General features: G+C 43.8%; 1 protein-coding gene across 5 annotated transcripts in view; it reads left to right on the top strand.

Annotated features, from left to right (window-relative positions):
* FAM107B (family with sequence similarity 107 member B) overlaps window positions 1–22,445 on the top strand; it is a 218,375-nt gene extending 195,930 nt beyond the window's left edge. For 3 of the 5 annotated variants that reach the window (XM_060006267.1, XM_060006270.1, XM_060006269.1), the window contains 3 exons: window positions 10,675–10,858; window positions 18,319–18,469; window positions 19,442–22,445. In XM_060006267.1, coding sequence (XP_059862250.1) covers window positions 10,675–10,858; window positions 18,319–18,469; window positions 19,442–19,558 — 452 coding nt within the window. In that variant the 3' untranslated portion in view covers window positions 19,559–22,445. Of the gene's footprint in view, window positions 1–9,637; window positions 9,786–10,674; window positions 10,859–18,318; window positions 18,470–19,441 lie in introns of those variants that run through there. The other 2 variants (XM_060006268.1, XM_060006271.1) reach the window with 2 other exon arrangements.
* Window positions 22,446–26,094: the final 3,649 nt, after the last annotated feature.

Here is a 26,094-nt window from a genome sequence, read left to right as displayed (position 1 = left end):
TGAGTTCAGATTCCACGCGGGCCATGGGAGGTTAAGTAAATCGTGACCACTAATAAGAGTGACTTGATGTTTGAACAGTTAGACTCTTTACATTGGACTAACTTATGTTTTTATAGATCCCTCACGTTTGTATGATAGCTCTGTACGCAGCGCAGTCATTTACAACAGATTACTGAGCAATCAGGGCGACACAGCCATTCAGCTGTAAAGATAAGAAGACTGAAGCCCAGAGACTGGGAGATGGTCAGGGTTTTCACGGCATCCCAGCCTTGGGCTGCGGGCTCCTCTCTGTGCTTTGGCTGTGCCGTCAGGGATTTTGTTTTCTCCCCTCCACTTCGTCCCTCCCTGACCCTCTCTCTCTCTCTCTCCCATCTAAGTCCAAATTGAAAAAATGAGCAGAGGCCGAGATGGGGTTCACCATTAAACTTGGTCTAAAATAGTATACTTGTAGTGCGTGGTCATCCATTTTTCACTGTGATAGGACATTGATTCATGGGGGGTTAGATTAATGAGTTAATTTGTTGGAACTACTTAACTGTCCAGTTTATTGAACATCTGCCACATGGGCTGGTACGACGTATGGTGAATGTTTTCCTTAAGTTTTTTTTAATGCTTGGGACAGTTCTGCAAACGTGGGTGTACGAGCCCTGATTTACAGGTGAGGAAATCAAGACACAGGTTAAGTCATTTGTACAAAATCACATAACTGGTAAGTGGCATAACCAGGCTTCTCATCCAGGATGGGTGGTCTTCAAACCTGGTGGTATTACTTCTCATGGACTGAACAGGGTTTAAAATGGATGAAATAACAAAATTGTAATCATATAGCAGCAACTGAATGATCCCTAGATTGTAAGTTTAATAGCTATTTAATATGTACGGTATTTATTGAGGGATAATATGCATACAGAGCAGGGCATGAGCCCCAAAAGTGAACTGATGGGTGAATTTTCATAGTGAATGTGCCTGTGTAACCAGAACCTGTATCAGAAAACAGAACCTTACCGGCACCCCAGAAGCCCCCTTTCTCCCCACCCACTGCCTCTCTGCTCCCAAGGTAACCGTTATCCTGACATCTGACACCAGAGGCTGGGTTTGCCTGTTTTGAACATCAGATCCGTGGAATGATCCAGGATGGACTCCTGTGTGTCTGGCTTCTTTTGCTGACGTTGTATTTGTGAGGTTCGGTCCTCCTGCTGTTGTCATTCTCATTGCTGTGTATTCTTCCGTTATATCCTCACACCACCATCTACTTCTCCATCTGACGGTTAATGGACATTTGGGTTGCCTCCAGTTTGGGGCTGTTATGAATATCGCTACTCTGCGCGTCCTTATAAAAACATTTATACGTTTTAAAGAAACTGTGTCCCTCTCGCAACCTTTCCCCACATTAGTGTGACTTTCTGCAAGATGTTTTCTGGTTGGGGTTATAAAGCTATGATGTTATAAAGCTCCTAAAAGCTTTCTGAGAGAGAAAGTCATCCTGTTAAAGCGAAACCTGTTGTCTCCTCTCCTGCCTCCCCCTGCCCCACCATTATCACGGCCCAGAAGAGTGGGATGCTTGAGGGCATACCCGTGGAATCAGACAGCCTCTAGTTCAAATCCTGGTCCTGCCCTTTCGTAGCTGTGTAACCTGGGGCAGCAGTAACAGGGTTATTTTTACTAGTCGTTATTTGTTGCCCATGACAGCACTCATCGCAGGTGACATTTACTGGACGCTTACTATTCCAGGCCCTGCATTGGGTGTGCATTTATTCTTCATAACCCTATAAGATAATCTTTCCCTGGCTGCTGCTGCTTCTTCCTCTTCCACTTCTTCTACCTCTTCTTCTTCTTTTTAAACTGGTGAGAAAGCTTGGCCCAAAGTCACACTTACAGTAAATGAGAGAACTGGAATTTAGACCCAGTTGGTGTGACCTGGAGCCCGTGGCCTTGAAGCTGTCTGAGCCTATAGGGAATTTGGAGACTTCATGGAGAGTAAAACCTCCTGCCTCACTGGGCCGTCATGAGGCTGAAATGATGGGGAGAAGCTTGTGGACAGCATCGAGGGAAGATGCACAGTGACTCCACAATGGATTCCTTTTGTGGCATCTCTCTGATGCTTTTTCAGGGTGAGGTGCGGGTGTCATCCTGGAAATGGACGCCTCGTGATTTGCGGAGCTATCGCCACCTACTGGTTGGTCCTGCCTCACCCTGACCAGCTCATCTTTAACCTTGGCACGCGTTCTGTCTTCCCGAGGTTTTTCTTGACTTCTTTCCCATATTCTAAATATAAAATATGTGCCTTATTTTTTTTGTAAAAATACATTTTGGGGGGATGCAAAAACCGATGAGAATACGAGTTTGGTATTTTCCCAAGCGCGTCAGTGTTTGGCATGTGTACAGCAGCATCTTTGTGGCCAGTTTATTGCGGGTCTGAAGTTCTAGCAGCAGTGGGCCGGGTAGAGCTGGAAAAATCACATTTATGAGCTCTTGTGGATGGCTGTGGTTTGGTGTCATTTGTCAGCCTTAGTTTATTAGGTTTGTGGCCACAGAGGTCATCTGGGCACTTGTCTGATGCCTTTGGGTACCAGATGCTGCCACTGTCTCCTGGCAGCGAGACTGAATCCTTAGGTTCACCCCAGGCTTAGGAGTTTGTCAGTGGAGCCCTGGGCTGTTTGGGAGAAATTCCCATTTTAACTCACTCTCTGCTCTCTCAAGGCCTTTCTCCTCACAGCCAGCCAGCCTCCCTTCTGGGAACAGTGGCTATTGCAGGAGATTCCCGTGGGTCCAGAGACAGCCGTTCCCCTTCCAGGTTGACCCAGGCCTGGACTTGGCTGGCCTGCGATCTTAAATGACTTGGGTTTTTCAGGGTATCGTGAGAAGGTTGCTAGAATCTCTTAGAGACAGCCTGGGAAACAAATGCTCTTAAAAACTGCCTTGGAATTACTTTGCACTTTCCAGAAGAAGTCGCAGCAGTTCAGATGTTTAATTGTTTAGCTTCGCTTGGTTCTAGTACAGCTGTAACCTGCATGCACCGACAGGCTTCAGGTATTGTCTTCTTCCTTTTTATTTTTTTCATTGCTTAAAAAAATATTTATTTGTTTATTTATTTGGTTGCACCGGGTCTTAGTTGTGGCACGTAGTCTCCTTAGTTGTGGCATGCAAACTCTTAGTTGTGGCATGCATGTGAGATCTAGTTCCCTGATGAGGGATCAAACCCGGGCCCCCTGCATTGGGAGCTTGGAGTCTCAGCCACCGTGCCACCAGGGAAGTCCCAGTATTGTTTTCTAAAGGATTCATTTATTAGCACTTCTAGGTAGAATTAGATTTTAAATATTAAGGGAAACGTGGAATTTAGCATAATCTGTAAATTCTGATTTTTCATCTCAAAGGATTAGGTTTTAAATTTTATCTTTGTGGGAATTCCTGGTGGTCCAGTGGTTAAGACTCTGCGCTGTCACTGTTGAGGGCCCGGGTTCAATCCCTGGTCAGAGAACTAAGATCCCATAAGCCCTGAGGCCAAAATACAAAAAAAATATATCTTTGTGATGTAACAATATGTAAGTGAACTACTGGAGCCAGGAATAGACTGATGGGAAACTCAGATGCAGTGAAATGTTTGTTTTATTAGTCGAGCTGTGGAATTTTTCTGTGGGGATGGTTATTTGCCTCTGGAAAGCAATCAACACAAAATACCCAGGACAGGCAGAGGCTTGGGCCCAGAGTTAACCTTTGAAAGAGGAAAAAAATGCAAAAGCAAGGACTCAGAAGGCATCTGTAAGGATGGGATTTCCTTACTCTCTGGGATAGTAGAGTTTAGTGATGATTTCCGTTTCTTGATTCTCAGGAATTAAAGGCAGAATTTTCATCAGGTTGCATTTTTCAGTGCATAGCATTAGTATATGTCTAAAATGCAAATCTGTGTTGTTATTCAATGGCTAAAAATCTTTCAGTGAATCCCCTCCACTTCAGAACAGCATCAGAGATCCTCACTAGCAGCCTTGTTTCCTTGATATACACCCTGCACTGTAGCCTGAGCCATTCAGAACTCCATGTGTGTGTGATAGACTTTTTACACTTTGCAGAAGGTTCTTAATGTTTGTAGCCTGAGTGGGTCTTAGAACCACTGAATGTTACCGGCGAGAACGTGAAGGGGGCTTCGTGGCCCTTTCCCCACGCTGGTTGAGAAGAAGGGCAAACTGGAGAGAAAGGAGAGGGAGAATGTTTGTGCCTTCGTTTCAGTGCCTGTGGGTCACCTAGTTGAACTCGTATGTTTTCGGAGAACTCTTATGCTTTAAAGGCCTTCAGAGGTAGAGCTTTGTGTATACAGGGTTTCCCAGACCTCTGAATAAAATATGGAATGTTGTTAGTCACATAGTTTGACTAATAATAGTTTCCATTTATTGAATCTGGCATCATAGACCTGCCAGAGATTATAGCGAATACTTATATCCACATTATAGCCTGTTCTCTTTTTTTTTAAGTGTTATTTTTTTTTGTACAAAATGTGTTAGTTTACTAACTCTACTTTTGTCATACATTGGCAACCTCTTTAATATCTAGAGACTAGATATTATAAAATTGGGACCCATTGGTCCAGTATATACAAAATATATACAGTAAAGTTAAACAAAATGCATGTAACATACAGAGCAATGGGTAAGTTGAAATGTTCTAGTACCTGCTAGCAAAACATCTTTTGCAATCTTCCCTCCCACCTCCCTAAACCCAATGAACAAGCACAGAGTATACTGTTCAGAGAGGAGGTTTAACAATTCCATTTCCAAAGACAGTATTTCCCATCAGTTTTTAAAAGCTATTTACAAGAAGCATTATTCTACTAAAACTACTTTTAAATACATCAAGCACTTCTAAACACCTAGAAAGAATAGATATTTCATATAAGAACTTACTTGTCCACTATGTACACAGCACTGTTAAATAAAATTGCACACATGTAACAATGGTTATAATCTGAGGTATCTTCTAAATATGACCATTTTGGCCTGAACCATTTCCTCCCTCACTTCCTTCTCTCCACCACCAATCCAGTGGACAAGTACATGAATATGTAATGCTTAGAGGTGGTTGAACAAATTCATATCCAAAAGTCATTTACAGAGGACAAGCTTTCCTATGAATTTCAATAAAGTATACAAAATGTGCTCATTTTACTACTTTGTCATACACTGGCAACCCCTTTAACATCTAGAGACTAGATGTTGCAAAACTAGGGCTCAATTTGTCCATTATATACACTATATACACAGCAAAACAAAATGAACATACAAAAAATGGTTTTGTCTGAAAATGTCCAGGTATGAACACACTAGCATATTACCTTTTGCAATTCTTTCCCTCCCTCCTCCAAACCACTGAACAAGTATAGACAATAGTATACTGCTCAGAGAGGTGGTTTAACATTTAACATTCCCAAAGACAGTACTTCCTGTGAATTTTAGCAAAAAGTTATTTACAAAGTGATATTTTACTACCTCTACATTTAACATACGTTGGGCACTTCTAAACATCTAGATGGACTAGATGTTTCAAATAAGGACTTAATTTGTCCACTATATACAGAGCAGTACTGAATGAACTGCACACATGTAACAGTTATAATCTGAAACTGTCTTCAAAATACCAGCATTCTAGCCATTCTAAGACCAACCCCCTTCTCTCTCCCCCTTCCACCAACCCAGAGGGCTGTCACGCTCAAATTTTCAGAAGACAACCTTTCCTAGAAATTTTAACACAAAATGTACAAAATGTATTATTTACTAACTTTTTGTCATACACTGGCAACCTCTTTAACATCTAGAAAGACTAGATGTTGTAAATTAGGACTCATTTGTCCATTATATACACTATATACACAGCAAAGTGAAACAAAATGCGGGAACATAAAAAAGACAGTGGTTAATCTTGCCTCACTATAAACACACTGGCACAGAGCTCTTTGCACTTCCTTCTCCTCCCCGCGACCTTGCACCAGTGCACAAACAAACACAGTGCATACTGTGTACTGTTCAAAAAGGTGGTTTGGCCATCCCTTCCCCCCCAAACAACATTTCATACGAATTTTAACAAAAAGATGTTTACAAAATGTCTTTTTACTACCTCTACTTTGAACAAATATCAGGCACTTTAGAAGATCTAGAAAGACTAGATATTTCAAAAAAGTACTTATTGTCAACTACACATACAGTAGTAAGGAGTAAAATGCACACACAAACCAATGGTTCTAATATGCAAATGTCTTCTAACTGTGACCAGTCTGGCACAGAACCTTCTTTTCTTCCTCCTCAACGTCTTCCATTCCATGTCCTCTAACCCACTGAACAAACGTGGACCTCTGTGGCTCCTGATGTCGCCTCTAGAGGTGGTCCAACAACTCCATTTCGAAAAGTCATTTCCAGAAGACATTTCTTTTTTACGGTTTTTTTAAAGAAACAAATGGGCATTTACAAGACATGTGACTTTAACTCTATCATACGTCGGCAACCTCTTCACATCTAGAAGGCCTATATGTAGTGAAAAGTTTTCTTTCGAAAGGTTGGGGGGAAAGTTGAGAGCAGCTTTTTCATATTATATACACAGGCCTTCTATAAATGGCCAGTAAATCTTCCCAGAGGTTGGCGGGCACTTCCTATTGGCCGCGTGTGGTACGTTATTCTACCATTTCTATCTTCCGACATCGAGGTCTTGGTAGAACGACGACCAACCGCCCGATGACCTGCTAACATTCCACCCGTCGTCCACCGGGGCTCCGCTCACCTTCCGGGCCCGTTAAGGCCTTTGTCCGTCGTTGTCCGGACGAGGTGAGGTCTCGTCCAACTGGGGCAGAGAGGTCACCTCAGGTCCCGGATCCGCGCGGGCTCCAAGGCCTAAGGGTGGCTGAGCTGGCCTCCACGTGGAGCCCCCTTCCCGGGCCCTCGAGGCTCTAACGGCCCTCCGCAGCGTTCCAGTGGCCGCCATTCTTCTCGCCCTGCCACACCCGACGCCCAAAGGCGCCATGTCCTTGGCTTCGCCTAACCCCTGCAGCGTGGGGTCAAGAGACCCGGCGGTGGGCGGGATCTGGGCTCCGAGGGGCCGCCGCCATTAAGTCGCGGAGGTGGGGGTGGGGGAGCAGTTCGTTGCTGCTTCCAGGCTCGGGCCCTGCCAGTGGGCGGCTGCGGCGAGGGCTCTGGGGCTCGGTAAGACACAGCCTGAGCTTGTCCCGGGGGCCCCCCAGTTCACCTGCCGACCAGAGGCCGGAGGGCCTGGAGGGCCCCGGGCTAGAAGGCCGCGATCCGCTTCTCACCGTGCTCTCTGCCGGAACTCTAAGTGTTATTTTTATTTATTTATTTTTTGGGCTGCATGAGGTCTTTGTTGCCGTGCGCGGGCTTTCTCTAGTTGCGGCGAGTGGTGGCTACTCTTCGTTGCGGTGTGAGGGCTTCTCATTGCGGTGGCTTCTCGTTGCGGAGCACGGGCTCTAGGCGTGCGGGCTTCAGTAGTTGTGGCTCATGGGCTCAGTAGTTGTGGCTCATGGGCTCAGTAGTTGTGGCACACGGGCTTAGTTGCTCCGCAGCATGTGGGATCTTCCTGGACCAGGGCTCGAACCTGTGTCCCCTGCATTGGCAGGCGGATTCTTAGCCACTGCACCACCAGGGAAGCCCCTTCAGCCTGTTCTTAAAACAACACTCATTTTAGAAGGTGGGAGAACCGAGGGGCAGACATCTTAAGCTTTGTCCAAGATCTCAAGCCAGGTTTGCTTCTCCTGTACTGAGCTGACCTTCATTTTCCTTCATTGACCTGACAGTTAAAAAAAAATTACTTTATGAATCAGTTACTGGGCCAGGGGCGTGTATATGACAAGAGTGTCTTCATGTTACTTTCTGGAAGAATGTTTCGTAGCAATAATAACATCCAGTTACAAAGTGCTTTTACTCCCAGACGTATTTCTGTCTCCTCCTCCCTTTCGGGCTGTGGATGCTCGCTGCTCGGAGCCCTTTCAGGCTTTACTTGCTGCTCTGGACTCCAAACAGCCCAGGGCTTCCCTGTCCTGCTAGTTATTCGTGGGCTCTGTTCCTTCATTAAAGGACTGACTGTTCATTGACTCAGTCCAAGGGGTCTGAGGAATATGAAACGTAAACCAGATGCGGTCTTTGCGGTGAAGAGATGATATGATTTATGTACCTTTTGCTGCAACACGAGGTGGAGGTTGGTGAGTACTAGGAAAAGGGGGCAAAGAGAACCCCATAGTTGTCTAGAGGTCAGAGAATTGCACCTGGGGAGTTGGGCGGGGGGCTTTGTGGAAGATCTGACATTCGTCTGGACCTGAAGGTGTGAGTGAGATTTGGCTTTGTGGTCCAGGGTTGGGTAGGGAGCAGATCAGCGGCCCTGCCAGAGGGCGGGTTGCAGGCACAGGATGCTGGTGGGGAAGGCAGGGACTTGTGAACACACGGGGAGCAGTGAGTGTTCAATTTCCTGTCGTCGAGGACAGGATCTGTGAGCTGGGAGGGTTCCCTGACGATCAGAGCTGTGTTTCCCAGCCTTGGGAGCCATGGGGAAGGTAGTTGGCAGAGGGGAGAAAGTCGAACAAGGAGGTCAGTTAGATGCTTATTGCCGTGTCGTGGCTCCAGGGTGGAAAGTTGCTGAAAAGGAACCAGACCCCAGATTGTTCTCCGGCCACCACCACTGCCAGGGGTGCTCAGGGACACACAGCGTGGCTCCCAGCCAGCTCACCCTCCTTCTCGTAAGTGACCTTTCCCAGACCCCAGTGTGGTCCACTGTACGGGAGCCACAAGGTCTCCCTTAGCCTGGTTTGCAGTCACGCTTGAGGTCTACACGCCTGACTCAGGCCGGGACTCCCTTTCCCGTCCCCACTTAGAAGAAGGGCAAACCAGGGAGAAAGAAGAAGGAAGATGTTTGGGGGCTTCAGTTACGGCAGATCCCCTCCAGCCGCTGCCCAGTTACCGCGTCACCACTCAGGCGTCCAGCGACGTCTCCCACCCAACACGTCCTAAAGGGAGCTGCTGACCTCACTCCCATCTGCTGTCCGCACGGCCTCCACCACGACCACTCTGTCCTGTTGCTCAGGCCAGGCCCCTTCGAGACATCCTCGGCCCTTCTGTGTCTCATACCTCGTGTGCAGTCCTTTAGGGGAGTCCTGAGGCCCGGGATGAAACGGCATCTGTCTGGTCCAGACCGTCTGGGTCCCCTGACACTCACCTCCCGGCGGCGTCTTTCCTTGGCCGCCTTGGTCTGTCCTACACTCAGCAGCTAGAGTCATTGTCTGGACGCGTGAGTTAGAGCTCGTCACTTCCCTGCCCAGAGCCCTGCATGGCTCCCGGCTGTCACTCAGGGCAAAGGCCAGAGCCCTGACACTGGCCTTCAAGTTCCCGCATCGTATCACCTTCACCCCACCCCTGCGTCCCCACTGGTCCCTCTCCATCCCCACCCTCTCTGGTGTCTGTCCTCCCTCAGACCCATCAGGCATGCTCCTGACTCCTGTCTCATTCCGGTGTCTGGAATACTCTTCTCCCCACCCCTGCTGACACGTTGACCTCAGGAGGGCAGGAATCTGTTTGCATTTGATGTCCCGGAGTTTAGGGCAGAGAAACCAGTCCTTTTATGGAAGCATATGGGCCTTCTTGTCTACTGATTAACTAGGATGAAACTGCTCTTGGCTTTTCAACAAAATCAAGACTGCCTACAAGTGTGTTTGGTGCCTCTCCAGTCTCCACCGAGGAGCACATTCTCCTCGGGGTGCGTTCACGGTCAGGCTGCTGGGATGGGGTCACTAACCTACCACTGTCGAGGTTTGTGAGTTTCCATTTGGGGGAGGGCTGCAGGCATGCTTGTTTTTAAAAGGTCAGTGCAGGTAGCATTTAAAGAATGTTTGGTGTCATTTGTTAGATATATATATTATCGCTCCTTAATTTTGAGCCTTAATCATGTGTTTATACCTAAAATATATAAACAAATGAGGCAGCTACAAGTTTTCTGTTTGAGTTGACTTATTTATTCTTTGGGCTTTTGTCCTCTTTATTTTCACGTTGATTTTCAAAAGATTTTTCTTTTTTTTTCTGTTTTTTTTTTTTATTTTTATAGATTTATTTATTTATTTTGCGGTACGCGGGCCTCCCACTGCTGTGACCTCTCCCGCTGCGGAGCACAGGCTCCAGACGCGCAGGCCCAGCGGCCATAGCCCACGGGCCCAGCCGCCCCGCGGCACGTGGGACCCTCCCGGACCAGGGCACGAACCCGCGTCCCCCGCATCGGCAGGCGGACTCCCAACCACTGCGCCACCAGGGAAGCCCCCTGTTTTTTTTTGTTTTTTTTGTTTTTTTTTTGCGGTATGCGGGCCTCTCACTGTTGTGGCCTCTCCCCTTGCGGAGCACAGGCTCCGGACGCGCAGGCCCAGCGGCTATGACTCACGGGCCCAGCCGCTCTGTGGCATGTGAGATCTTCCTGGACTGGGGCACGAACCCGTGTCCCCTGCATTGGCAGGCGGATTCTCAACCACTGCGCCACCAGGGAAGCCCTGCCCCTATCTCTTTGACAGAGCTTCAGAGTTTTCAGTGAAGTGGTGAAGGACCCCGTGGCGGATGCGGTGTCAGCTGCTGGGCCAGCCCGGCTGTCCTGGGCCTCGGCCTCTGTGCAGACGTCTGAGCAGAGACCACAGTGAATTTCATCTTTCTGTTTCAGACAGCCCGCTGGAGGATTCTGACCTGAAGGACACATATCTCATCCCGAGAAACGTCATGGCTGAGCCAGACTATATAGACGATGACAATCCTGAACTAATTAGGCCTCAGAAGCTAGTCAATCCTGTCAAAACATCCCGGAACCATCAAGACCTTCACAGAGAACTTCTTATGAATCAAAAAAGGTAAGATGCTTTCTTGAGCGGAGTTTTCCTTAGGGGACTTTTAAGGTAACTAGATTTAAGTTTAGTTACGTTTACAAAGGCTTCGAAGAGTTGTTTGTTTCTTGATCATATTTAACACTTCCTATTCCTTTCGCATCCTTGAGTCAGGGCACCCATGATGTAAAGCCGTCTGCAGGCTCAGCTGCCGGCCCCAGGGTCTCTCGGAGTTCTGTGGTCCTGGGTCCCCTTCTCAAGTGGATGCGTATTTTAGAATTTGTACAGAAGGGGCTGGATTAAGGATAAAAGAGGGTGTCTTACGTCGAAGAGGAATACATTATTGCTTAGATTTGTAAAAATTCTGAATTTTCCCCATATATCTGGGGAAATGTGAGAACAGATACCACCCACTTCAGCATCTGTAGAGTGGCAGGGAGAAGTCTCTAGAACCACATCAGACTTAACAGTAGATAAGGACCCCCTTTCTTGTGTTTTCATTTGTTTGTTTTTAGGGAGCATTTTAAATGATTACTATCATTTTTATTGTTATTAATTGTTTTTTGGAGAGGAGCAAAACATTTACTTTCAGTCTTCTCTGTAAACCATTTTTAGTTCCATCTGTGTCATACGTAATTTAGGGCATTGGGTTCAGTATACTCTGCTTCTTTTAATTTTGAGAGTTTATTTTATTGAAGTCTAGCTGATTTACAGTGTTGTGTTAATTTCTGCTGTACAGCAAAGCGATTCAGTTATGCATATTTATATTCTTCTTCATATTCTTTTCCATCATGGTTTATCACAGGATACTGAATATAGTTCTCTGTGCTATACAGTAGGACCTCGTTGTTCATGCATTCTGTATATAATGATTTGAATCTGCTCATCCCAAACTCCCCATCCATCCTTCCCTTACCCACCCCCCTTGGCAACCGCAAGTCCTCTTTCTGTCTGTGAGTCTGTTTCATAGATAAGTTCGTTTGTGTTGTATTTTAGATTACACATATGAATGATATCATATGGTATTTGTCTGTCTTTTTCTGATTTTGGTTCGTATGATAATCTCGAGGTCCATCCGTTTTGCAGCAAATGGCGCTATTTCATTCTTTTTTATGGCTGGTACTCTGCGTTTTAAGTGATTAGGGGCAGGGCTACTGGACTGGGAGAGCTGAGGATGAAAAGTTGCTTTATTTATTAGGACACAAGGTTACTAGAAGATCTGTTAAGCTTCGTTTAGAACTGTTTTCAGGTCTTCATAGTAAAACTGTGCTGATCTGAGTTGTGGAACTGTGGATCACTCATCTGCTCACTCTTTGCTAAGCCTTGGTGAAAAGGTAGCTACTGCCCACTGCACTGAAAGATGTGCAGACCAAGCTCAGCATTGGGGTAACGTTTTGGAAGAAGGGCCTAATTAAAAATAAAAATGAAACATTTTAAAAAGGGATGAGGGGGCATTTTTATGGCAGTTCTCCGTCGGAGTGTACCTCTTCCAGAACTCATATCTTCTGTCCCAGGAACTCTTTGTAACTACATTTCTCCCTCCAGATGTGGGAATGTGACTTACTTTCTGTCCCCAGCACACTAGCGTGCTGTCTGAATAACGCTTAATCAGTAGAATGTGAGTTTGATCCCTTTTGAATAAGTCCTTAGCTTCTACCTGTCTTTGTCGCATAAAAACAACAAAACCCCCAAGGATTTGGTATCATCACGCCCATAGCAAAACAAGACTGTATACGTTCCTAAACAGACCAGAGAATTTGGAGGCCGTCCTTCCTGGGAAACCATGTCTGCATTTTGGTGGGAAGATGGAAAGTTAAATATCCTCTAAAAGAGGGTAGCCGAATGGTTTCCTAAACCAAATAATTTTCTGATTGTCTTTACCTCTTGGATCTCAGTCCCCTTGCCTGTCAGATAGGAGTAGGAGACTTAGTTAATCTCTAAGGAACATTCTAGTTCAAACTGTTGTTGGGTTTTTGTTTTTTCTATTTTATCTATGAAAAGGCTCCACGTCAGAATAGAGACAACGGTAAAGCAAAGTTGGTGGAATAGTTGTTCTTTGAATTAGAGGCTATAGGCTATTCTGCAGAAATGTAGTTAGTAGCCTGGGTCTGTCTGTGTAAAACATTACATTCAGTTTGTGCAACTGAATCTGTTTCCAAATTTCCTGGAGTAGGCACATTCTGTGAAAATGGACCTCATTCCTGTTTGCCTTTCTGTCGCCTGTTCTTTCTTTTCCTTGTTTGCACAGCTGACTCCTTAGCCAGGCCCAGCTCAGCTAATTTTGGAGAATGCTCGTGTTCACTCCAGCACCGTGGTATAGAGAGGACCTGGGCCTTAAGGTCAGGGAGAAATGGTATGAATCCTGGTTTGCCATTGAACTTGACCTACCTTTTATGATCCTGGATAGGGTCTTCCTTCCTGAGATCTGTTTCTTCATCTCTAAAGTAGGGGATAAAAATATCTTTCTTATAAAAAATGAAAGTAAATGAGAGCATGTTTAAATACCTGTTAAAACACCTGGCATATAAGAAGTGCTCATTTAGTCCCATCCATCTTCCCCCTTACCATGTAGCATCATCTGAAATTTCCTGTTGCTTTTTCCCCTTTTTCTCTGAAAAGTTCTGGTCTGGTTGTAGAAGTACATTAAAAAAAAAAAAAAAACAAAAACGAAAACTAAAGCGAGGTTTCAAAATCAAACGAATATATCTTATCCTATGCGTTCCGGTTTTTTCAAGGTAAAATCTTAGTTTGGTACGATCCTCTTATTAGGAATACAACTGGTTTTAGAGTGAAAACTTCTCAAGCAGTTTCTTCTCTTTTATTCATCTTCTATCATGCATGCTTTTTAGAGACTGTGGGGTTTTTATTTCTGTTTTAGGGCCGAATAATAGAAAGTATCACATCAATAATATATATATATTTGGTTCAAGGATAGTCATAGTTGCTTACTGGTTTGTACCATAATGAACCTCTGTTTACTTGTCTGCGGTTTGTAAAGGGCCTTCCCATGTTTTATCCAGTGATCTTTCCAGCAACCCAGTGTGTGTTGTCTTGGGGTTGTTCTCATTCGACATGTGAGTGAGAGGAAACTCAAGAGTCATTGGCTGAAGAGTCTTTTCAATTTCACATGATAGTTTTATTGGAATAAAAAAAGGGTAGAAATCAACATAGAATTACAGGCAGTTTAAATTAAAGACAGCGATGAATCAAATTTAATAACCATATAAATGAGAAGAAGGGGTAGGGGTGGGAGAGGGAGAGAGAACTGAGATGTACACGAAACAGGCTCTGTGGAGCTTTTGCTCTGCGTGGCCACAGTTTCACTCGAAGACCTGTCGCAGTCCAAAGAGTTGCCTTGCTTAGGAGAGCATATCCTCATAGGTATTCTAACGCCGTATCTTGCACTCTTTCAAGTATCTCATTCTGCTCCTCTATTTGCTGTCTTTCGGACCCAGTTAAGTTTCAGGTTAAAAGTCTTGAAAATTTGATCTGGTCACAGTTTACCACCAAGTCTGACGATTAAGACCCTGTGTCAGGTTCTCGGATTCTTTGTTCCTATAACAAGGCAGATTGCAAGAGGCATTATTTTTGGTAGTTGAAAGATCAGTGTTCAAGAGGTCTTAAAAAATGAGAATATTTCCAATATAATTTAGAGAGAATCTGTCTTCCCTAAAAAGAGTACTTCTGGGGCAAACAGAGCATACCCGGCTACTCTGCATCCCTGCCAATGGCTCTTTGGCTTGTACATTTCAGACGACAGTTTCTAGGTCCCTGTGTTTTTGGTCACTCTTCAGTTGGTGTTCTTTGTTAGACAAATAGGTAGATCCTCAGTAAATGCTTGTTGCCCTGCAACGTGGAAAAAAAATATGGGAAGTTGAGGTCGAAATATTTACATTTGAATCCACGCCGGTTGAAATGGCTCAGTCATAAACGTGGAGCAGGGCAGGCCAAACCAGGAGATTCCAAGATTCAAGATCAAGGGCCTGAAAGTCAAAGGCAACCCTTCCCCTCCCCGCTACAGAAAAATATTAGGCCAGGAGGTGTGTGGCTGGGTGGGCAGGGGAGGGAGCGTGTCGTGTTAGAGTTGGCGCCAGACCTGCCCCTGCCTCCGTGCTGACCTGGCTCAGGAGGCGTTCTCCCTTTTACGGGTTCAAGTGTGGCCGGTGTGGAGGCGGAGTGGCGTGAACATAGACCGGTCCAGTCGGCCCCTGAATGTGTTCAGTGGTTTATATGAAGTGTGAAACGGACCTTTAAACGTCGTCTGTACGTCTTCATCAGTGGTGGTGGGAGTACAAATTGTTGCGGCCTATTTGGAAAGCAGTTTCACGGTCCACATCCAAATCCAAAATGTGCAGACACTTAGCCAGCAATTCTGCTTCTATGAATGTAGCCAGCAGAGATGCTTGGATAGGAGAGATACAAACGGACAAGGAAGCTCCCCGCCTCATTGCGTTCAATGGGGAACAATTGGAAACAACATAAATGTCTCGCATTATGGACATGGTGAAATTTGGGCACTTCTGTACTCCGATAAGGGTCTAGAGAGTATGGGGCACACTCTAAACAGTGAGTGATCTGTGGGTGCAGGAATGGGTGCAGGGCCTCTACCGTGTACAATTTTCTGGGCCACCATTCACTTAGATTACAGTGCAAGTGGTGCACCCCGTAGATGTCTAACAGGGAGAGTCTAGGTGTGCTTTCCCTTTTTTTAGCGGTATGTGAGTCTCTCACTGTTGTGGCCTCTCCCGTTGCGGAGCACAGGCTCCGGACGCGCAGGCCCAGCGGCCATGGCTCACGGGCCCAGCCGCTCCGCGGCATGTGGGATCCTCCCGGCCCGGGGCACGAACCCGTGTCCCCTGCATCGGCAGGCGGACTCTCAACCACTGTGCTACCAGGGAAGCCCTGCTTTCACTTTTTATCTTGCATGTATGTATATAACACCTAACCTCTCTCTTTTTTTTTTTTTTTTTCAAAGAGCACATATTAATTTTAAAAATCGGCTTGGTCCACTGTGATAGTCACGAGAAGCAGTTCGGGAATAACTGTTGGTCTTGGGTGGTACCAAGCCCCCAGGTCGTAAGCAGTTGTCAGTCATAAAGGGATTGAAAGTTCTTGTTAATTGAATTGATTAAAGAGAATCAACGTTGTCATGCAGAGACTGATACTGTAATTTTTATGAAATTTGGAGCTTATTTCTGTCTTGCTATCTCTGCAGCCTGATCTAGTTTTAGACTCAGAGAATCACATAGGCAGTGCTTGACTTTTTCCATTCAGCATAGAAAGTTCAGTGAGCTGCTTGATAAAATATTAACTAAATTTGTATGACTTCTTGACTGTTATAAGTGCAGGACATTTATCATATAAGCACCATTTTCCTGAGTTTTGTGTTACTAAATATTTTATCTTACTGCACCACTGCGTAAAATCTTTGAACAGAAAACGCATACCGTATATTAAACCCATTCACGTGTTGTGATAGAATGCCAGCTTAACGCGTCATACATCAGAGTTTGTTCAACAGCTTTTGCATAAGCCAGAAGCACTTAATAACGGTTGAAGTTAATTTCACCAGTGAATTATAGTTTGAAATTTAAATTATGCAGGTAGCTAAATTCTTAATCCTAAAATTTAAATCCCTTAACTCTGTCTGTACTGTCATCCTGAGACTTTTTAATAGTCATGAAACTGCGTGGGTCTTTACTCAGATTATTTACAAACATTTTCCGGTGCTCAATGACACTTAAGTCTATTGGAGTGAAGTACCATAAGCGACTTTTCTCATTACACTGAGTAAGACTTAATTTCCAGAGTAGTCTGTCTATACTTCTGTCCTCCTCATACAATCTTAATAATTGTGAAATAAGTTGTAAATCGCAAAAATAACCCGTCTCTTTTATTTCACTGGAAATATGGCTGAACTTAATATTTCTTTCTGTTTTTTTTTTTTAATCTATTTATTATGGCTGCATTGGGTCTTCATTGCTGCGCGAGGGCTTTCTCTAGTTGTGGCGAGCGGGGGCCCCTCTCCGTTGCGGAGCACGGGCTTCTCATCGCAGTGGCTTCTCTTGTTGCGGAGCATGGGCTCTAGGCACGCGGGCTTCAGTAGCTGTGGCACGTGGGCTCAGTAGTTGTGGCTCACGGGCTCTACAGCGCAGGCTCAGTAGTTGTGGCACGCAGGTTTAATAGTTGTGGCTCGCGGGCTTCAGTAGTTGTGGCTTGCAGGCTCTAGAGCACAGGCTCAGTAGTTGTGGCACACGGGCTTAGTTGCTCCGCGGCATGTGGGATCTTCCCGGACCGGGGCACGAACCCACGTCCCCTGCATCGGCAGGCGGACTCTCAACCACTGTGCCACCAGGGAAGCCCTTTGTGTATTTTGTTTGTTTGTTTCTTTTTTGGTTTCTTTTTTATTGTCAAAGTTAATAATGAGTTGAGATGACTCAGGGGCTAGTGGAGACTGGCTCAAGAGAGAGAGGATGGTGAAGAGGGGGAGCCCGGACTAGAGAAATCCTGAGGAATTATCCGAGGACATGGAGACCAGGCAAGTCCCAGCTGACCTTTAACATAGACAGAAATCCCACCTGCGAAAATGCCAGTGAACGTCGTCCTTCTCCTGACCTGCCTCAGACATTTCAGATGAGGGTTGCTAGGGAATGGCCCGAGTTTGGGTTTTGTTTCGCCCCATCTGAAGAGATGGCAGCCTGATTGATCTCTCCCCAGTGTTGAGGTCCCCTGAAGGCTGACTTCCGTGTGTTGTCAGCAGTTGAAATGGTTCCAGAGTACTGGCCTGGGATTCGGGATCCAGGTTCTCCAGGGCCATGCCCCCAGCCATGATGGAACCTTGGACGTGCCTTTTAGATGCGCAAGAATCCTCTCCCAAGTCTGAAACGTGAAGGATTGGAAGAGGTTTCTGGGCCATTTGGTCGTTGAAGTGTCTGTGCTAGCTTCTCTCGAGGCTGCGTTTAGTACTTGGGGTCAGGGGCTCGAGCCTGGGAAGCTTCAACATCTTCCTCTCCATGGTGGGTGACCGTCCCACCCAGCGAATGAGCATGCTGTTCCCCACCTTCCCCACCCAAACCTCCTGCACTAACCTCCCTTGCATGACCTAGCGTCGGGCATACGGTAGGCGCTCAGGATGATTTTATCGAGCGATGGGTTTTGCTTACTGTTGGAAGGTGCTCTTGCGCTTCCTTTCATGCTCATGGATTTCTGAGGCTCCCAGTGTCGACCGTTAGCTGGTGGTAGGCATCACAGTCACGCTAAGTCACGAGACCCCTCTTCTGTGGTTGACGCCTAAAATTTCTATTCATGAAAGATGCATCCACTAGATTAAAACTTTTAAATGTTGTTAATGCTTTAAATATTTTTTTAATTAAAAAAATTATTTTTACTAGTTTTAATTAAAAAAATTTTTTTGAAGTATAGTTGATTTACAGTGCTGCATTCATTTCAGGTGTACAGCAAAGTGATTTGTTAATGCTTTTTTGCAGGGGACTTGCCCCTCAGAATAAGCCAGAGCTGCAGAAAGTGATGGAAAAGAGAAAACGGGATCAAGTAATAAAGCAGAAGGAAGAGGAGGCACAAAAGAAGAAATCTGACTTGGAAATAGAACTATTAAAACGGCAGCAGAAGTTGGAGCAGGTAGGGGTGATTGGGGTGAAAGGTGTTTTTTCGGTTGTTGTTGATTAAGGGGCACAATGTATTGATTTGGTACATTTGTATCGCAATATGATTGCCATCGTAGTGCTAACTCACAGCTCTGTCGCATCATATAATTATCATTTCTTCTAGCTGGTGTGGACAGTTAAGTTCTAGTCTCTTAGCAACTTCCACGTTTATAATCGTTTTGTTGTCGATAATCCCCGTACTGTGTATTAGGTCTCCAGGACTTACTTCTCTGCTAGTTGCGAGTACGTACCCTTAAATAGCATCTTTCGCACTCCCCTAGCTAGTCACCATTTTACCCTCTGCTTTTACGATTTCACTGTTTTTAGATTTCACATGTGAGAGAGATCATACAGTACTTGTCTTTCTCTGACTTACCTTGTCCTGAGAAATAAAGGGTGCTGGAACAAGCAGAATTTCCCAGACACGTCGGATGTAAATGTTTTTATACCATGAAAGGAAAAGCTGAGACAGGTGTCCGCAGGTGGACTAAAATACACTCAAGATAAAGGGAAGGATTCTGTTGAGGACCTAGAAGGGATTCAGGAGGCAAAGCCAAAACCAGGGAATATCACAGAACGCACAGCCCAGTGCCGGGAGCTCAAGCACTTGAGCGACGTTCAGCTTCGCTTAAGACTGTGGAGCAAGTGCGTGTTGCCCTCGGGTCCCGTTTTAAGTCTTAGCCTTAGTCTTTAGGCTCTCGTCATCCCTCGGTATTTCAGCAACAACCAGTCAGCTGCTGCTCCTGTGCAGAATTCTTACCCCAGCACCTAGATCCAGCCACGTATGTAAAGATACAAATGTATTTAAAGCGGAGACCAGGAGAAACTTCCTTCCGTTGGGAAATGGAGTTGTTAGGGACTTTGGAAAGAGGAACAGTGTTTTTGGAAAGCCTGTCCATTTGTAAATAATTTGTAAATAATTTTCCTGTTTCTGAATTCGGTTTAGCTTGAACTTGAGAAGCAGAAATTGCGCGAAGAGCAAGAAAATGCCCCAGAGTTTGTGAAGGTTAAAGGCAATCTCAGAAGAACAGGCCAAGAAGTGGCGCAAGCCCAGGAGTCGTAGGTCCAGGCTGCAGAGACCGCGCACCAGCCCAGCGCACACAAAAAGTGTGTGCAGGGGCCTCCCCAGTACTTAACCTCAGGGCCAAAGCCCCTGGAGAGAATCCCAGCCAGCAGAGAACTGTTACTTTGAAAAGAGTTTGGTTTTGGTTTTCCTACCATCCGGGTTGGATCGGTTACACCTGTGACTGTTGCAGTTCCTATTCGCCAAATGAAGGACGTTGCCCAGCACTTAAGTTGGGATAATGGACCTGTGTGTTCAAAGACTTAAAAAATAACAACAACAAGAAAAAAAGGAAGAGGACACTGGCATAAATTCCTGAGAGTTGCACTACTTGGTTTTTCTTTCAAGCCAAGTTTAGTGGGGCACAGAGCCTTTTTTCTTTTCAAATGTAAAGAAAATGTGTTTCGTTCTTCCTTTAGTTACCCATTCAGTAATTTAGATCGCGCAGAAATGCGTTTGATCTGTTATATCCACTGTTTGTAAATTCTGTTTTCTTGTCTATTTACACTTTCACCCACGTTAGGCTTAACACCAGAGAATGTTAATATTCATGTTGAACACAGTTCTTACCTTTGTCGGCATTAAGATTCAGAAATAGAGTGAGGAACTTTAAAAATATGGGAACAAAGAGATACATAAACAAGACTACGTAAACGTCTGTCTTGATCTTATTTCCGTTCCTGTTGGTTCCCTGATGCTTCACGGTGACCTTCTACTTCAGGGAAGGTCCATCATATAAATCCATGTCTTGCTTTGATAACTGTTAGGGGGTTGGTTTTGTTTTATTTTGTTGTTAAGTTTCTTGCTCAGCCACGCCTTTTATGTGAAATAATCTCCCACTCCTTCGAGGAATAAAAACTAGTCCGTATAACCCAACCTCAGTGTCAAAAGTAGAGGGTCCAAATCTTTTGGTTTCTCCTGAGAGCAGTGTGGGGAAAGCTCCCATGTGGAGCTGTGAAGGAAGAGTTCTCTGGGTATTTTAATGTGAATCAAATGTAGATTGGTCTCAAGGAGGCCCATTTGGAAGATATATAGCATTTATACATTTTTAATATTATTTGAAGCCAACCTTTGAAATTTTCTGATTAATGGTCACCTAGCTCTTTGCCCTTTTTTCTTGTGAAGAAAGGCTAGTTCACCACTACCTTAGTGATGGTGATGCGTTCGTAAGGATGATGTTGTGACTACTGTTGATCTCTCAGGAACAGCTGAGGGGAAGGGGAGGCTGCTCGGTTGGCGCTCTCCAGCTGGCATGCTGTACTCCACGTGTGAGCCCTGCGTTACCAACTACAGCCAGATTCTTAACGCAAAATCCCTTTTCTATTGCCGGGATGGGCAGGGGGACGTTCTGCTTGGGGTGGTCTAGAAGAATTTGTGTGGATTCAGTATGTTCTTTGTAGAAACGATTCAGCCGGTAATTCCTACATTGAAGGCTCTTCTTTTTTTTTTTTTTTTTTTTTTTTGCGGTACGCGGGCCTCTCACTGTTGTGGCCTCTCCCGTTGTGGAGCACAGGCTCCGGACGCGCAGGCTCAGCGGCCATGGCTCACGGGCCCAGCCGCTCCGCGGCATGTGGGATCTTCCCGGACCGGGGCACGAACCCGCGTCCCCTGCATCGGCAGGCGGACTCTCAACCACTACGCCACCAGGGAAGCCCGGAAGGCTCTTCTTATAATTTCTTTCAAGAGTCATAGAAAGCTGGATCCCGAGCTTTTGAATCCTCAACAAGCCTAAGTAGAAAGTAGCTTTCTATGGGAATTCTGTAGTTTTCATGGTTGGTGATTAGGCTCCTGTTCACCCCTAATGTGGACAGGACAAAAGTAAATGCATAGATAATATACTGCTAGTCATAGAACATGTTGATTACACCTGAAATGGATTATTTCTCTCATCAGCAAGTATTATTTGAATAAAATATGAGGTGCTTAAGGTACAATGTTGCTCTATCATAAGTTACTTTTGAAGGATGGAATGGTAACTATTTTTTTCCATCCTTCTTCCTTTTCAGAGAGGCAAGAGCATTAACTGATCATCTTGAAAGTACGTTTCCGATTGTACGTTGACTACAGTTCTGCCCCTGTGCATGTGGACTAGTGATGCAATTTGTAAAATGAAGATTCAGGAGTAGCTCATAGCCTTGAATCCAACCGGATATGTAAGATCTTTAGATTGTGTATCCTTGAAGCAATTCTGCCACTTGATAAAATTCTCAAGGGCCCTAACAGGCTCCTTTAGAAAGACCAATTCTGTTCCTAGAATTTACCTAGAATGCATTCTTCACTGGGAAAAAATAAATTCCAAGAGTGTTTCCCTCCCAGTCTCACTCACAAATCTGCAAAATTATTAGTGGTTAGCAGTCCAAGGTTTGGCCAAAAGAAGACTTGTAAATAGTGTCAAGCGATGTCTCCTCACTAGACAGTGGAATGTCCAGATAGAAAAGCTCTTTGAAATTGCCAGGTCAGCTCAGCTTATAAGCCTGAGTTTAAAAAGGCGTCATTCTCCCTCCACACTTTCATACTGTACAGTCCAGACCCCTAGGACTCATGAACATCCAAGCAGTTTTGTGCTTTGAGCCAATTTTTGAGAAAAATGGCTCCGTTTTTCCACTCTGCGGTTTTCTTAAAATAGCTCCGTGTTTTCTAGTCTCCGAGTAGTGTTGCTTTCTAAGCTCTCACAGTTGACTTTATTCTTCTACTCTGAAAAATTCTGACTTGTTTGAGTGTATATAATATATATAAAGGGAGCCTTAATGGATTTGTTTTCATAATTTAATATTTTTTGTATTTGCTCTTGTATAATTGTTTTTAATGGAAAGTATTACAGAATTGAGGGTGGAATTCTTAGAACCAAAGTTATTCTTAATAAAAATCACCACACGCTTGGACCATGCATCTGTGTTTGGCTGATGTGTTTAAGACGGTTGTGTGGAATTGGAGGGGAGTGGGTGCTGTGTTCGATTCAAGGATTAGAAGGTGGTTCGAGGCTTTCCCTCTGATGGCCTTCCCCCCAAATCAGTTATGTCCTCTTGCCTTGTGTCAGTCAAGGCTGATGATTTATTCTGTCAAGCAAATTCATGCTAAGGTATTATGCTACACCTTGCTTAGAATATATGGTATTTTAGCAACAGCCATCCGTTCTACAGATCAAAGTATTCTGAATTTTAGGTAGCTTGGTAGGACAGTGGGAGATATATTTTGGGAAGGGCCGTTTTTTAGTGCTTGTGAGCACACATGACATGTCATAAGTATGACCATGAAATTATTTTGCTTATTCAGCTAAATTAACTTCATCCTCAAAGAAGTCACTTTGGGAAGCTGTACACATGACTGCATTATACTGTTGGTAGAAATAGCTTGGAGAGTGAAGTTTCTATACTTTGTCCTTATTTTCCACCCCCAAATTACTACTGAGCTTAGTCACCCAACTCCTAATGTCTTTGGAGTCTTTTGAAAAATTAAATCTACTCAGAGCAGTGAAGATTTGCTATGTCTAGGGTTTATACCATGAACACTCCAAAGACCAATGAAGAAGGTGGGCTCCAAAAATAATTTGAAAAGTGGAATAACAAGGCAATTTTCCAAGGTGACAGTTTTGAGGCTGTCAGTCCATTTCATTGGACCACTGTATGTTCCCTACAATAGTAGTCATAGACTTGAAAGAAGACAGAGGTCAATTAATATGTTTGGTAAGACTTAAAATGCTACAGTACAGCTAAAAGAAGTATTAGAATACTACTTCGAGGCTTACATTTACTAGTATAATGAAAAATGAAGTGTTTTATTCTAAGGTTTTAGGGTAAATAAAATCTTTATGAGCTAGCCTCACAGTCTCACAATTATAATTTCTACTTTTTTTTCCCAGGTGAGAAAATGCAGTCTGATTATCAATTGGGGATGTTGTGGAACATCTTCCCACTTGCCCTTAGATTTCCCAGCAAGATGGTAATGCCAACCAGAGTCTGGTATGCCTTATCGATACCTTATATAATTAGTAGGATCATACTGGGAATTTTTTCTACTAAGAATCATCAAGTGAATTCTCTGAGACATTTGGTTCTGTATTTTCTTGAACATACTGTTGTGTTCTTCTAAATTTGTTATTTCTATGCTCATGCCTCCTTTTCCACTTGGTTATTATGTGTGACCACTGCTGATGATTACTCTTCTGTGCTATAGTTTCCAGTGTGAACCAACAAACCCAGTTGTCTATCAGCTGGTGAATGGATAAGCAAAATATGGTATGTCCATGCAATGGAATATTATTCAGCCATGAAAAGGAACATAGTACTTATACATGCTTCAGTATGAACAAACGTCAGAAACATTATGCTAAATGAAAAGAGGCAGACACAAAAGACACATAGTGTACAGTTACATCCATATGCAATGTCCAGAGTAGATAGAACTATAGGGACAGAAAGCGGAATAGTGGTTGCCTAGGGCTGGGGGCGGGTATGGTGAATGAGTACAAATGGGCATGAGGTTTCTTTTGGGGGATGATAGAAATGATTTAAAGTAAAATTGTGGTGATAGTCATACAACTCTTTAAATATACTAGTAATCATATAAACATAAATCTACTAATACCTTAAAATGGGTAACTTTTATGGGATGTGAGTTATACCTCAGTCAAGCTTTTAAAAATGTACATATCCTTTGAATGCACAATTAGATTTCCAGGAATTTGGCCTTCAGAAGTATTTATCTGCACAAAGATTGTTGTTCAAAGATATTGCAGCATTTCTCATAATTTCTCAACCCAACTATATTTTAGTAGTTTACTAGATTGAGTATAATACATCTGTATTCCTTATTATGGGCTATAATGCATATCTTTTAAAATAATAAGGTATTATTATTTTATTTTACAGAAATAAGACTTTGAAGCTATACTATTATATAAAAAAGCAAGCTACAGGACAACACATGTAATATAATCCCATTTACATGAAAAAATTAAAAGTGTATCCATACATCTATATAAATGCTTATCAATAAGACGAGATGTTTACCTATCATGTAAACAGTAGTCACTTCTGGGGAAGGGAAAGGAATTGGGGTCAGAAATGGGGGATTCCTAGTTTAATTTGTGTATTTTTATATTTTTAATAATTTTACACAATTAAAGTGTGTTCTTGACCTACCGGTGTTTAAAATGGCATAAGAAGCAAAGAAAAAGCTTGGGGAAAAAAATGTGTGCTTCATACAAAATCATCTCTTAAAAATGAAATGATATTCATGTCATAATTATTTATGTGTTGAGCACATGTATGGTGAAAAATTACAACAGAATGATTTCAGCATTTCCAAAAAGCAAAGTAAAAGTGAATCCGTTTTAAGAAACTGTCAAGAATCCAATTATTTTAAGCACACAGACCTGTAATTGAAGCAGAATCAAAGGAAAAGAGGAGCCAGGGAAGGAATAAAGAGAAGCAAGGGCTCCAGAATGGCAGTGAGGAACATATCAGTTCTTTGTCGGCCCCCCAGTGATGAACCAGAGACCTAAGCCGGGGCTCCTTGTACGAGATCCAGTTGTAGGCTTCACCATGAAAACTCTGCCCTTTAAATGTTTCCTCTGCTACTGGAATTTAAGGTAGTGTGGCTACAATATTGGTTTTTCCTACTGTTGTTTTTGTTGGCTGAGGTCAAGGGGACTGGAAAGGTGGGGACATGCAGCTTGGTAATGAATTACTGATACCCTGTGCACACAGTGCCTTGGGGGAGCTTTAGGTTGGCCTATCACAGTCTTCTTGGGCCGTATTCTCTCTTGGATGATAGTGAAACTTCTGTCTACCTTCTCCCTTGCTTCCAGGTGAAGCCTTCATCCTATTACTAAGAATATTTTATTTCTCTTTCTGTTTCTTCTGGATGAAGGAGGGTTACCATTAAAGCTTAGACTCAGCCATAAAAAAAGAATGAAATCATGCCATTTACAGCAACATGGATGGACCTAGATATTTTCATACTAAGTGAAGTAAGTCAGACAGAGAAAGACAAATATGATATAACACTTAACACGTAGAATCTAAAAATTAGTACAAATGAATCTCTATACAAAACAGAAACAGTCTCACAGATGTAGAAAACAAACTTCTGATTACAAAAGTAGAAGGGGGAGAGGGATAAATTGAGACATGGGAGTAACAGATGCACAGTATCATATATAAAATAGATGAACAACAAGGATCTGTTATTTAGCACAGGGAACTATATTCGGTATCTTGCAATAAACTATAATGGAAAAGTATAGAAAAAAGATATATACATATATACGTGTAACTGAATCACTTTGCTGTGCATCTGAAACTAACACAATATTGTACATCAACTATACTTCAATAAAAATAAATAAGTAAAATTTTTTAAAATGATTTAAGCTAGCCAAAAAAAGAAAAAAAAAAAGATTTTGGCTAGCCAAAAGAGGAGCTAGCCAAGAACTGGAGAAATGCTGGCCTTTTACAAAGGGCTAATAGGCACTGGGATGGAGGCTGGCTTAGAATAGAATTTACGTCAGAGAATGTAGGGTGCAGCGTCAATTG

Source organism: Delphinus delphis, chromosome 2 (assembly GCF_949987515.2).
Source record: "Delphinus delphis chromosome 2, mDelDel1.2, whole genome shotgun sequence".
NCBI lineage: Eukaryota > Metazoa > Chordata > Mammalia > Artiodactyla > Delphinidae > Delphinus > Delphinus delphis.
The sequence above is the reverse complement of the archived record's forward strand: the minus strand, read 5'-3'. Positions and strand labels throughout refer to the sequence as shown.